Source organism: Mobula hypostoma, chromosome 14, assembly GCF_963921235.1.
Source record: "Mobula hypostoma chromosome 14, sMobHyp1.1, whole genome shotgun sequence".
Classification (NCBI taxonomy): Eukaryota; Metazoa; Chordata; class Chondrichthyes; order Myliobatiformes; family Myliobatidae; genus Mobula; species Mobula hypostoma.
Window position 1 is genome coordinate 22501429 of NC_086110.1, and position 13077 is coordinate 22514505.

General features: G+C 43.9%; 1 protein-coding gene across 3 annotated transcripts in view; it reads right to left on the reverse strand.

Moving 5' to 3' along the window:
- Positions 1 to 13077, reverse strand: part of ripor1 (RHO family interacting cell polarization regulator 1) — a 315583-nt gene that overhangs the window by 7666 nt on the left and 294840 nt on the right. For all 3 annotated transcript variants that reach the window (XM_063066805.1, XM_063066806.1, XM_063066804.1), the window contains exons 14-18: positions 9576 to 9715; positions 7194 to 7362; positions 4291 to 4426; positions 3805 to 3963; positions 2177 to 2335 (exon numbers count right to left, since the gene is read on the reverse strand). In XM_063066805.1, coding sequence (XP_062922875.1) covers positions 2177 to 2335; positions 3805 to 3963; positions 4291 to 4426; positions 7194 to 7362; positions 9576 to 9715 — 763 coding nt within the window. The remainder of the gene's footprint in view (positions 1 to 2176; positions 2336 to 3804; positions 3964 to 4290; positions 4427 to 7193; positions 7363 to 9575; positions 9716 to 13077) is intronic.

The window sequence follows — 13077 nt, forward strand, 5'->3', positions numbered from 1 at the left end:
ATAAGGAATTCACAAGTATCATGTACTTTTTTCACACGTATAACCTTTTCCATCTTTTATATGTATAAAACTATAATTATTTATACATTCTTAAGTACACATTGAGATGATATAAAAGGAAATTAGACACTTAAATAGATAATTATGTACAGTGGTAATTCTAATCTGTTAGGCTAAGTAATGGTATTAGTTGTTAAGAAAAATAGTAATAATAGTTTCCCACGGTTACCATTTAAATGTGGAGCAGTTCCCATTCTGTTCAAACCGCATATAGATAATATACTTTGGGCACATCCCCTGCGGCAAGCACCTCTCTTCCCTTCTGTTTAGATACAGCTGCACAGATCGGAGGCAACACTGCACGCTTGTGAGAGGACCAAGAGATGCAAGACAACTTACTCGACAACTAAACTCAACCTTGTGTTTTTCGCTTTTAAAAATCATGATTTTGCTTCAGATAATAGATGTAATTTATTTGTCAGTAAGTGAAAGCACTGACTTCATAATCTTGGCAGCTGTCCAATTCTGGTTAATTAAACCAGGCCTCTCCACAGACACTAATCATATCAGACATCCCACCTCTCCCAGGAGTCTCCTGCATATTAATAGTGGCTCCCTGATGCCCGCAAATTATATACAATATCACAGAAATCAATTTTTTTGAGAGCGAGCGAGAGAAAAGCAAGAGAGAGCGCGAGAGCGACTGCGAGAGAGAGAGAGAACGTGCGAGAGAGAGCGAGAGAGAAAGCGAGAGAGCACGAGTGAGAGAGGGGGACAGAGCCAGCGAGAGAGAAAAAGCCAGAGCACTTGACAGCACGCTAGTGACCACGAGAGAGAGAGCGAGAGCGCGCCATGGCAGAGTGTTCCAAAGAAAATATAAAACATACGTCGCCCCAGACTACACTAAAGTGTACCCCTGCCTAATAGGGGTCAAAATAATGACAGTGTTGCTCGCTGCACTGTTTGCAAAGGTGACTTTTCTATTGCCCACAGTGGGTTAAGACTGTAAAAGACATGTTGAGGTGAGTTTAACAGGTGTTATTCATTCATTAGCATAGCTAACGTTATTAAACTAGCTGGCCAGCTGCTAAGGAGCTACTCTATTGCAGACATCCCACCTCTCCAGGAAGTCTCCCGCAAATTGATGGTGCTACCTCCCTGAAATGAGTTTTTGCAGGGTGGGATGTCTGTCATATAATATTGCCAGTCTCTGCTAAACAGCAATGCAACGTGTCCTGCAACTCTGCAGCACTGACCGCTGTACTACTCTAGAGGGAGGACCCAAGGTAGCTCACATAAAAAAGGAGGAACGTATTGGCCACTGCAAATTGCCACTAGCACGAAGAATCTGGGAAGAGAAGGGGCAGGTATACTGTAACAATATTTAAAAGATAACCGGCCAAAAAAGATTTGGAGGGATGTGGATCAAACGCTTGCAAATGGGACTTGTTTAGATGGGCATCTTCGTTAGCACGGACAAGTTTCTGTTCCCGTGCCCCACTAGTCTGTGACTTTATAAACTGACAACCATGTGGGGAGAACAAAAAGTGGGATTAACACAGGAGCACAGGGGCCTTCCTGTTATTTTAACGCAAACAACAGGAATTCTGCAGATGCTGGAAATTCAAGCAACATACATCAAAGTTGCTGGTGAACGCAGCAGGCCAAGCAGCATCTATAGGAAGAGACCAGTCCTGACGAAGGGTCTCGGCCTGAAACGTCGACTGCGCCTCTTCCTATAGATGCTGCTTGGCCTGCTGCGTTCACCAGCAACTTTGATGTATGTTGCCTTCCTGTTATAGTTGCTTGGATAACAGAAACGCGCCTTTGGAAAATCCAAATTCCAAAAGCTTATGAGATAGGGAAAAATGCTCAGGAAGTATGTATGAGAGAAAAAAATAAAGTAATTTTTTTTTGATCAACTTGTGTTTCTTGATGAATGCAGATGAAACAGCTTTGCATTGTGGAAAATGTGATATGATCCTTTTTCCAGAAATAGGGGGATTGTAAATGGTTAGTTGACGGTCAGCTGGAACTTGGTGGGTCAAAGTTCCCGCTTCCATGCTAACCGGCTCAGGGAGGGATGGATTTGTTGAAAAGATCTGGAGTTGAAGAATGAAAGCTGCAGCACAAGATCCACTGTGTCGTTTTGTGACATTAAAAAGCAACATTGTACCTTCCTCTGCCAGCTCCATGATGTAGGCCGGCAAGGAGGGAACGTTCTGTTCCTCAATGTGGCCCAAGTACTGGAAGATCGTCAGCAGCTCTGCATTTCCGCTTCGGGCACGTTTTGGTAACGTTCTGTCCAAAATCCTTTCCACTAATTTGATAAAAACTGCAAGGGTAAATCAAAATATTTTGAGATATTAATAAAATCCTACCTGTAGAATAAATAGCCAACTGTAGCATCATCTACATTTAGCAGAATCCAAACTGAAGTGCTAAATTAATCTAATTCTACATCATAATAACAAACACTTTACATGCAAGTTCATAGAAAACCAGCTTTCAGATGGCAATAACTTGTCCAAACTATGAATCACACATAATTGCAGAAACATGGCAGACGGAAATGCATCAGAACTTTAAGTACCTAAATCTGTGATACCTCAGGCAGATTGTATAGGGCAGATTCTCATCACACGGTGACTTCTGCATCAACCCAAACAAACCGCTTCATTACCTTAAAGTTCTGTATCAGGTCTTCCCTTCTGTGCAATGCAATTCCCTTTTCCTGAGTGACTTTGTGATGGGGCTGGGGGGAGAGCAGCTCTATAGAAAATGTACAAATATACACAGCCCTCCCTGGGAAGATCAAGTTCGATGAAAGCATACAACTTCTGACTTTTAAATTTTATCTTTTTGTTAATAAACACAGTACTTAAGATTGTTTTGTTTTAAAAATGCTATGTCAATCTGTTATTGTTTTTAATAAATGATCATGTTTATCCCTTAGAGTTCTTTGTTCTTTTATATTTTGATAAATACCTAAACATGTTGAGGCTCTGTGTTGTTCTAAACATAATGCTCCACCTCACAAGTACTTTTTGTTAAAATTTCCCCTATGAGCCTCATTTATCAGGTTCTTGCTTTATTTTTGAGCCTCCTTTGTGATGACTACAGCCTCTACTTTAGCGAAGAAAATGAATGAATGTGGAAACGTTCAGAAGATCAGGCAGCGGTTAACATTTCATCAATCACTCAACCTTTCACATCGAATAGAGGGCAGAGATTACAGGGTTTTCGGTTGGAGGAAAGCGAGAAGAGAAAGGACTTACTTCGTGTTCCCTCCAAATTTAGGTACTGAATTTCCGATTCCAAAGCTAAATTGTAAACTGCTTCTCAACCAATCTTCACTTGATCTCCCCAAGTAGGGCTGTACAGTAATTTTACATAAAGCACAGTTATTGTCCTCAATCCCAATGCCTGTTGTTTTACAACACACACAAAATGCTGGAGGAACTCAGCAGGTCGGGCAGCATCTATGGAGAGGAATAAATAGTCAAAGTTTTGGGCCAAGACCCTTCATCAGGGACCTGATGAACTTCAACTGTTTATTCCTCTCCATAAACACTGTCTGGCCTGCTGTGTTCCTCCAGCATCTTATGCGTGCTACTCTGGATTTCCAGTATCTGCAGAACCTCTCGTGTTTACGATCTGTTGTTCTGTAGCCTGCTTGCTGTTATCTAACACCTATTCCATAGACACCAACCTTGGGGATGAAAATATCACATCATACCTTTTTTAAGAGTTCTGCTTTGACACGATTTATGTCTTGCTGTCGAGTTGACTGTGGCCACTCACCTGCTTCTGCCGGGCCAGAGTACTGTTCATTCACTCTGCTGCCAAAACTAGAGTTCAGCTTCTGGAGGACCCGTTCCACCGTGGCGCTGTAGAGGTTTGGGCTCTCAGTACAGTGCGTCCAGAACGAGAAGACAGTTTTGTCTTTCATCAGTGGCATAACTGAGGGAAAAGCAATTACACAATGAAGAAAAATGCCGCAAACAACTTCCACTTGCGCGGCAGTTTTATTTATTTACAAAGCAGCAACAAAACCAGGAGGTATTGGTTTCTCAGGGTAGGGGAGAGCTTGCAGTGAGATGCCAAGGCGTGCACCTCCTGCAGAGCCACTGGTCAATCAAAGCTCACGGGGAAAAGAACAATGACTGACATGGCAAGCCTGCCCGATCCAAATGGGGATCAACGCAATGACTGTGAAGAGGGGAAGGGATGGAGCAGGAAGAGCCGGTGCATTGTGGTGAAGGCAGGTCTGTGAGATATCTCACTCACCCTCCTCAGCAGTGCTTATGTATCCAGATTTGTCCTCGCTCAGTCTGGAGATCACTTCTAGAATTTGGGCTTCTCGCAGAAGCTTGTCCAGTGCATAGATCTCCCGACATCGTAGAGGTCCGTAGATACCCAGATGCTGCAATGAGAAATATTAGCATTGATGCACAAGAGCGCACCAGGAGCAAGCTGCAAAGTGCCCCCGCCCCACCTGCTGCCCCCCCATCAGATCAGAGCAAGCTGTAAGGTACCCCCCCCCCCCAATATCAGGCTTAGCAGAAGCAATTTTCCAAAGTCAGCTTCCAAACAGCAAAGCTCTGTACAAGACAAGCCCTTTTCCAGAGTAAACAGCATGACTGTACCCATTGAGAACCAAGCCACATGCTGTACTGTCAAATGCAGAACATATCTCTGACTTTGGAAAAGATTTTGCATCTTAAAATTTATGAGACTTTATTTAAAAGTTTATAATGATATCTTCATATTATGTGCATTTAATTAATGCATTATTTAACGTAGAGTTCTAAACTTTTTTTTTCTTTTTCAGCTATCGTTCTCCATTGTAATGAATAAGAGTTGCTGAAGTAACACACAAAATGCTAGAGGAACTCAGCTGGACATGAGTTCAGTCTACCCTGGCACATATGTAACAGATAACCCAGTGAAAATACAGGACATTGAAATGTCAGGACACTGTTGCAATGAAAGGAGCAAAGGCCCCTTGGGGAGATTTGGGATTTGTCTCTTCTTATTAATATTCAAGGGAACTAGAATATAAATGCAAGGATGTAATGCTGAGGCTTTATAAAGCATTGGTCAGACCACATTTAGAGTGTTGTGAGCAGTTTTGAGATCCACACCCAAGAAAGGATGTGTTGGCATTGGAGAGGGTTCAGAGAAGGTTTACAAGAATGACCCCGGGAACGAAAGGGTTAATGTATGAGGAGGGATTGATGGCTCTGGGCCTGTATTCAGAGTTTAGAAGAATCTCACTGAAACCTAATGAACATTGAAAGGCCTAGATAGAGTGAATGTTTTCAATTGTGGGAGTGTCTAGGACAAGAAGAGCACAGCCTCAGAATAGAAGGAGTTTTAGAACAGAGATAAGAAAGAATTTCTTTAAATAGAGAGTGTTGAATCTGTGGAATTCATTGCCACAGACAGCTGTCAAGGCCAATTCATTGGGTATATTTAAAACAGAGATTGTTAAGTTCTTGATTAAGGGCACCAACAGTTATAGGGAGAAGGCAGGCAAACGGGGTTGAGGGGGGAAAATACATCAGCCATGATTGAATGACAGAGCAAACCTGATGGGCTGAATGGCTTAATTCTGTTCCTATGGTTTTACTATGTGGTCTTCAGATTCCAAGTATCAAAGTGGCCCTCCCATCAAAATGCTACACCTGCTTATTCACCTCCTCCATCACCTCCATTCAGGGCTCCAAACAGTCCTTCCAGGTGAGGCAACACTTCACCTGGTGAATCTGCTGGGGTCTATTGTATCCAGTGCTCTTGCTGGGACCTCCTCTACACTGGTCAAACCTGACGTAAACTGATGTGCTGCTTTGTTGAGTTCCAGCCACCAAAAGCAGAATTTCTCAGCGGCCAACCATTTCAATTCCTATCCCTAGCCCCATTCCCGTTCCGCCATGTCGGTCCACGGCCTCCTCTTCTGCCACTATGACGCCACTCTCAGATGGAGGAGCAACACCTCATATTCTGTCTGGGGAGCTGCCGACCTGATAGCACGAACATCAATTTCTTCTTCTAGTCACTTTTTAAATTAGTTTTTTTTTCTCCACCCCTTTCCCTCTTCCATTCCCCATTCTGGCCTTTTACCTCTTCTCTTCACCTGCCTACCACCTCCCCCGGTGCCCCTCATTCCTTTTCTCCCATGGTCTGCTCTCCTCTCCTATCAGAGTCTTTTTGTTCTCTAGCCCTTTACCTTTCCCATCATCTGGCTTCACTATCCCCTTCCAGCTTGACCTCTTTCCCCATTCCCCCACCTTTTTATTCTGGCATCTTCCCCCTTTCCTGCTAGTCCTGATGAATGGTCTTGGCCTAAAACATCAACTGTTTATTCACTTCTATAGATGCTGCCTGACCTGCTGAGTTCCTCCAGGGCTTTGTGTGTGTTGCAAAGGGAATTGAAGTAAATTTGTGGAATTACAGTACCTGTGTACTGCTGCCATCTACAGGCCAAACAGAATATTGCAGAACAGTCAACTAATGCATTCATATTATTTTTATAACACTGGTTTCCTTTAATTTTCCAAATGTAGGCATTAATGAATGAAAATGGCTCGGTGCCAGTCAGAAGAGGGGCTGGGCAAGATCAGTATGGTATTTTACTGTTGCACAATGGCTTGCTCATGAATAGATTGCTGAGTGAAAACCATTGACAAGCTTCCACCAGACACATGTCTCAGGTGGTGCCAACCTCAAGGAGTATCTCTGCATCATCCTGCATCCACTTTCGGAGAAGGAAAATATGTCGAAGTTTGGAAATAGTTTTGAAAATGTGCAATTTAACTTCTGTCGTTACTAGAAGGCACTAATTCACTCACTTATTTACTGTCCTAGTAAGGATCCAACTGGCAGCTATTCAATTAAACCAATAGTTGCCTGGAGACCATCACATGAATCATTCCACAACTTTAAGAGAGTTTTCCTATCGGTAATGTTTCTCTCCACATACACCAAAGGCGGGGTTAAACTTCTGCTTCAGTAGCAGATTTTATTGACAGCCTCCCGACTTTATAAACATGTTGAGTAGCACTTCACAGTATGAGCAGAAAAAAAACAGAGAACTATGCATGGCCCGCCAAATAAAAGTTATGCAAGGCATGTCAAGCTCTCAGCAACACCCATACTCCAGATAAGGTGAGAAGCTGAACATTATTTACCAGCAGAAGTCTGCTGCAGTTATTCAAGTGCAGGGTGAGAACCTGGTCCAAGTATTCATTCCCTGTTGTCATTGGAACTGGACTCCCTTCTGAGCCGCTACCAACTCCAGTATCCTCCGTCAGTGCTTCACTGGGCCCAGCAGCAAGTCCACGCGCACTCCCGCAGTGCCTGTCAGAAGCAGCAAACCCAAAGTTACTTCAGTACTCAGGACTCCGGCCAATGTGTATGCACATTTACGATCTCAGTCGGGAAGATGCTAAAGATGCACAAGAGGTCAGGCAGCATCTTTAGAGGGCCTACTCAATTTCAAGGACATACGTGAATACAGAAAGATGCCGGAATTTCATGAAGGATGCTACATAGCCTGCTCATGGACTGTTTGTCCCACTCCCATCGGGGAGGAGGTTACGTAGCACCCACGCTCGAACCACCAGACTCACACTTGAACCCCCAAGCAGTAAGGCTGATCAACACCTCCACCCACGAACCCACCCCTCTACACCTCCAGTCACCACTAATTCACCATTTCCCCTCAGTCACCTTTTTTTTAAACAGACACTCCTGTACTCAGCATCACTTTATGTACATGCAATCAATCTATTTATATTTATTATGCTAACAATTGTGTTCTTTCTGTACTGCATCGAATCCAGAGTAACATTTCATTCTTCTTTACACTTGTGTGCTGGTACTGACATTAAACAATTTAAAATCTTAAAAAGAGTTTATTCTTCAGGTATGAAAACAAAACTGCAGACGCTGTAAGTCTCAGCAGGTCAAGCAGCATCAATGGAAAGAGTTCAGGTCAGGGACCTTCCTCGAGATCACCAGTTACAGGGAAGGGTTCCTACACCACAACACAAAAAAATGCTGGTGGCCCCCACCAACCAAACTTTTTTAAAACTTTCAGCGTTTTGTGTATTGCTGCAGCATCTGCAGTCTCTGAGCACTGCAGTGTAGAAACAGGCCCTTCAGCCCATTTAGCCCTGCCTACCCCACTGACTTGCACCTGGAGCATAGCCGTCCATACCCTTCCCCTCCATGTACTTAACCAAGTTTCTCTTAAATGTTAGAATTGGACCCCCACCCACCACTTCAGCTGGCAGCTTGCTCCACACTCTCACCACCCTAGAGTTCTCCTTAAACATTTCACCTTTCACCCTTAATCTATGACCGCTAGTTCTGGTCTCACCCAAACTCAGCGGGAAAAGCCTACTTGCATTTAGCCTATCTATACCCCTCCTAAGTTAGTACACCTCGATCAAATCTCCCTTCATTCTCCTACGCTCCTGGAAATAAAGTCCTAGCCTATTCAAACCTTTCCCTATGACTCATTTCTCAAGTCCTGGCAACATCCTTGTAAATTTTCTCTATACACTATCAACTTTATTGCTTTCTTTCCTGTAGTTAGGTAGAACAAAATATTCCACATTAAGCCTCACCAATGTCTCATACAACTTCAGCATATGTTCCCAACTCCTGTACTCAGTACTTTGATTTATGAAGGCCAATTTGCCTTAAAGCTCTCTTTATGACCCTATCTACCTGTGTCCCTCTTCATCCACATGCTCATTGGCTGGCTGGGTTCTTCCAACATTTCTGTTTTTGACAACACTTCAGACTCATGTTTTGACAGAAAGTCAAGAGCCTGATATGTCACCTATTGCTTTCTGCTCAGATGCTGTCTGACCTACTGTGTATTTCCAGTAACTAAAGTACTTTTGCTTTGGTCTTTCCAAGGCAATGGGATCTTAATATAAGTCCTCATGAGCTCTGACTATGCCCTCTTGTCAGAATTATCAAGGCAGGCAAATGTTGCAAGCCCGAAACAAATAAAACTGCCACCAAGCCAAAGTGGGACACATCAGGATGGGTTTCTACAGGCTACATCAGAAAACAGGAGCAATCCCAGGAAAGGGCTGTGGAGGTTTAGGGACAAATTCTGGGGTTCAGAGCGAGGAAAGCTATAGGCTTTTGGGGATGGGATGGAGAAGAGGAGGGTGGGAAGAGGCAGAGATCAGAACTAAAGAATTCACGAGGAAGTGGGATAGGAAGCGGGTGAATGGGTGGACAGGAGCATCTCCAGATGTTGAAAGGAACGCAAGTCCAACACGTGGCTCAATTCTACTTTCTGATGTTAACAAGATAACCGGCAGGGAATTGCATCATTCACATCCAGCTGCCAGACACTATAAGGACACCAGCAGTAACGTGAAGTGGGAACTTCCTGCTGGTGTGAGAATCCCAAACCTGTAGTTATCGGAGCTGCAAATTGCTATCAGATTGGCATAGAACAGCCAGCATTTGCCAGTAGGATGAAGTCCCACACGGTGAGCATTGATAACCCGTGAGTTTGTGGAACCCACAGAAGCTGGCCGTACCTTGCAGTCTTATCAGCCTCATCTTCCGAGAATTCCGAGTCCTCCATGTCTGATGTGTTGAGGAAATCAAAGCTCTCCAGTGCGTGTTCTACAGTCAGGCTGAAGCTCGAGGCTCTGCTCCTGTTTACACCTTGCTTCTGCTGCAAGAACACAGCACACACTGCTCAGCAAATTAAACAGCCACTGTCATCTTGTGCAACCCCATCAACAATCACAGCTCCATGGGCTTCCCCAGCACCCCCATCCTTCAGATACACCGGGAAGAGTTTTTATAAATACCCCGACAGCTAAACACTCCACAGTCCTGATGGAGGACTTGATTACAGTGTCCCCCTACCTCTCACCAGCTCCTACAACTCCCCTATTCACACACAGAGCGGAGCAGTGACCACAATGGTGAGGGAAAGCGGGTGGGATCATTGGATATACTAGCACAGAGTGGCACTGAAATCCACCACCAATAAGAATCAAATATACTGAGGGGCCGAAATGGTTGCAAATTATTACAGCATTGGCCTGGTGAAGCACAAACTTTTAAGTACATGTCATCCTGGGTAATAAGCAGGTTCCGTTTTTACAGCATCTCACAACAATCACTCGACATGGTAACCACATCTCCACAGCACTGCAATGGATAGAATCAAAAATGCAGAAACTTAAAGAAAGAATGAATACTAGAAGTGGGAGAGAAAGCAACTACTCTGCTGTTCATTGCAATGAACACACATACATGCTTGTGTTTTCTGAATTGAAGAATATTACAGGACTCTGAGTATACCTAGGGAAGAGCCCACGTTGGGCATTTATTAACCTGGGGACAACCTATAGTGTGAATTCTAATGTGTACCCAAGACCTGATTAGGTTATGACTGAAATGCCAAGCCATCTGTGAATGAAGGAGGTATCACTAGTAAGTTTGCAGATAACACGGATATCAGTGGTGTTGTTTAGACTGAGAAGGGATGACCTGTAGGCCTCAGGAAGATATTTGATCAGTAGGAAAGTTGGGTAGGGTAATGACAGATGGAATTCAATCCTGATAAATGTATACTAATGAGTTTGGATGGGCTAATAAGGGTAGGACACACACTCTGGGGAGCATTGATGAGAAATTAAAAGGGGCCAAAGATCCTTTAAGGTGGAGCACAGGTAGAAAGGGTGAGGGATAAGGCAGAAGGGATGCTTGGCAGGGCACAGAATTCAGTGAATATTCGGTTCAATTACACAGCAATGATTAGACCACAAGTTTGAAATATTACGTGCAAGTTGGCCTCACGCTATCGGATGGACGTGATTGCTCTGAAGAAAGTAGTGGGGAGACTCACCTGGACACTGCTTGGGATGGAATGCTTTGGTTATGAAGAGAAATTGAATTGGCTGCACAGGAGGTAAAGAGCGGACCCAGTACAAACGTACATAATTAGGAGAAGCAGAGATAGAAAGCTATATTTCCCCTTGGCAGAGGTGTCTAATCAGAGGGACCAGGTTTAAGGTGATTAAATGTTTAAAGGATCCAAGTAAGAATATCTTCACCCAGAGTATGGTTGCTATCTGGAATGTACTGCCTGAGAAGGTGGTGAAGGCAGACACACAAAGAACCCCTGAACTGCCAGGGTCAGGAGATTGTAAACCAAATGCAAATAAATGGGATTATTTAAAGTACTTGATGGTCAGCAAGAAAATGGTGGGGTGTTTCTGTGCCTATGCAACTCTATGATCTGTATTTGTAGGCACAATGGAGTGTTCAGTGCTGATGTGGAGCTGGTCTCTCTGATTCTCCCAAAACCTACAAGTGCGTGAGTCACTGGAGACTGTTGCATCCTCACTCCCCATGTAATGCAAGGTGCTGCCAGCAGGTGGGGCTGCATGCTGTACTCAGTCACTTCCACGCAAAAAATGTTAACTTTAAAACTTGAACAACGTACACAAAATGCTGGAGGTGCTCAGCAGATCGGGCAGCATTAATGGAAATGAATAAACATTGACTGCTTATTCATTCCCAATGATGCTGCCTGACCTGCTGAGTTCCTCTGGCATTTTGTGTGTGTGTGTGTTCCTCTGCATTTCCAGCATCCGTACAGTCGCTTGTGTTTATTTTAAAACTTCTCAATGTTCGTTCAAAGTACATTTATTATCAAAATACACATACTTCACCAGATAAAACCGAGATTTGTTTTCTTGTGGGCATACTCATCAAATCCAAGAACCATATTAGAATCAATGAAAGACCTAACCCAACGGCATTGACAAATAACCAGTGTGCAAAACAAACTGTACAAATGCAAAAGAGAAAAAAAATAATAAATATTGGCAACATGAGATGAAAAGTCCTAGATTGTGGGAACAGTTCAGTGGTGGGCAAGTGAGGTTGAATGAAGTTATTCCCACTGGTTCAGGAGCCTGATGGTTGAAGAGCAATAACTGTTCCTGAACTTGGAAGTGAGACTCCTGAGGCTCCTGTACCTTCTTCCTGATGACAGCAGTGAGAAGAGGGCATGACCTGGGCGATGGGGGTCCCTGATGCTGGACGCCGCTTTCCTGTGACAGTGCTCCATGTAGACGTGCTCAATGGAGGGGAGGGCTTTACCCATAATGGACTGAGCCATATCCAACACTTTTTGTAGGATTTTCCATTCAAGGTCATTGTTTTTCCATACTGGACCCTGATGCAACCAGTCAATACACTCTCCACCACACCTCCATAGAAGCTTGTTGAAGTATTAGATGTCATGCCAAATCTTTGCAAACTTCTAAGGAGGCAGAGACACTGCTGTGCTTTGTTCCTAATTGCACTTAAGTGCTGGGCCCAGGACAGATCCTCTGAAATGATAACACTGAGGAATTTAAAGTTACTGACCCTCTCCACCCCTGATCTCCCGACTGGCTCATGGATCTCCTCCTCCTCCTCCTGAAGTCAATAATCAGCTCCTTGGTCTTGCTGACATTGAGTGCGAGGTTGTTGTTGTGACACCACTCAGCCAGATTTTCAAATCTCCCTGCTACGTGCTGATTCTTCACCACCTTTGATTTGGCCTATGATAGCCATCAGCAAACTTGAATATGACAGTAAAGCTGTGCTTACCTACACTGTCATAAACGTAAAGTGAGTAGAGCAGGGGGCTAAGCACACATCCTTGTAGTGTACCTATGTGAATGGAGATTGTGGAGGAGATTTTGTTGCCAATCCTAACAGACTGGGGTCTGCAAGTGAGGGAATTGAGGATGTAAATTGCACAAGGAAGTTTTGAGTTCAAGTTTTTGAAGCTTATCAATTAGTTTTGAGGGGGTGATGGTATTGAATGCCGAGCTGTAGCTGACGAAGAGTATCCTGATGTATGCAACTTCTCTGTCCAGACGTCCCAGCATTGAGTTAAGAGCCAATGAAATGGCATCTGCCATGGACCTGTTGTACTGGTAGGCAAATGGAGTGCATCCAAGTCGCTTCTCAGGCATTTCATCACCAGCCTCTCAAAACCATTCATCATAGTGGATGTACATACTA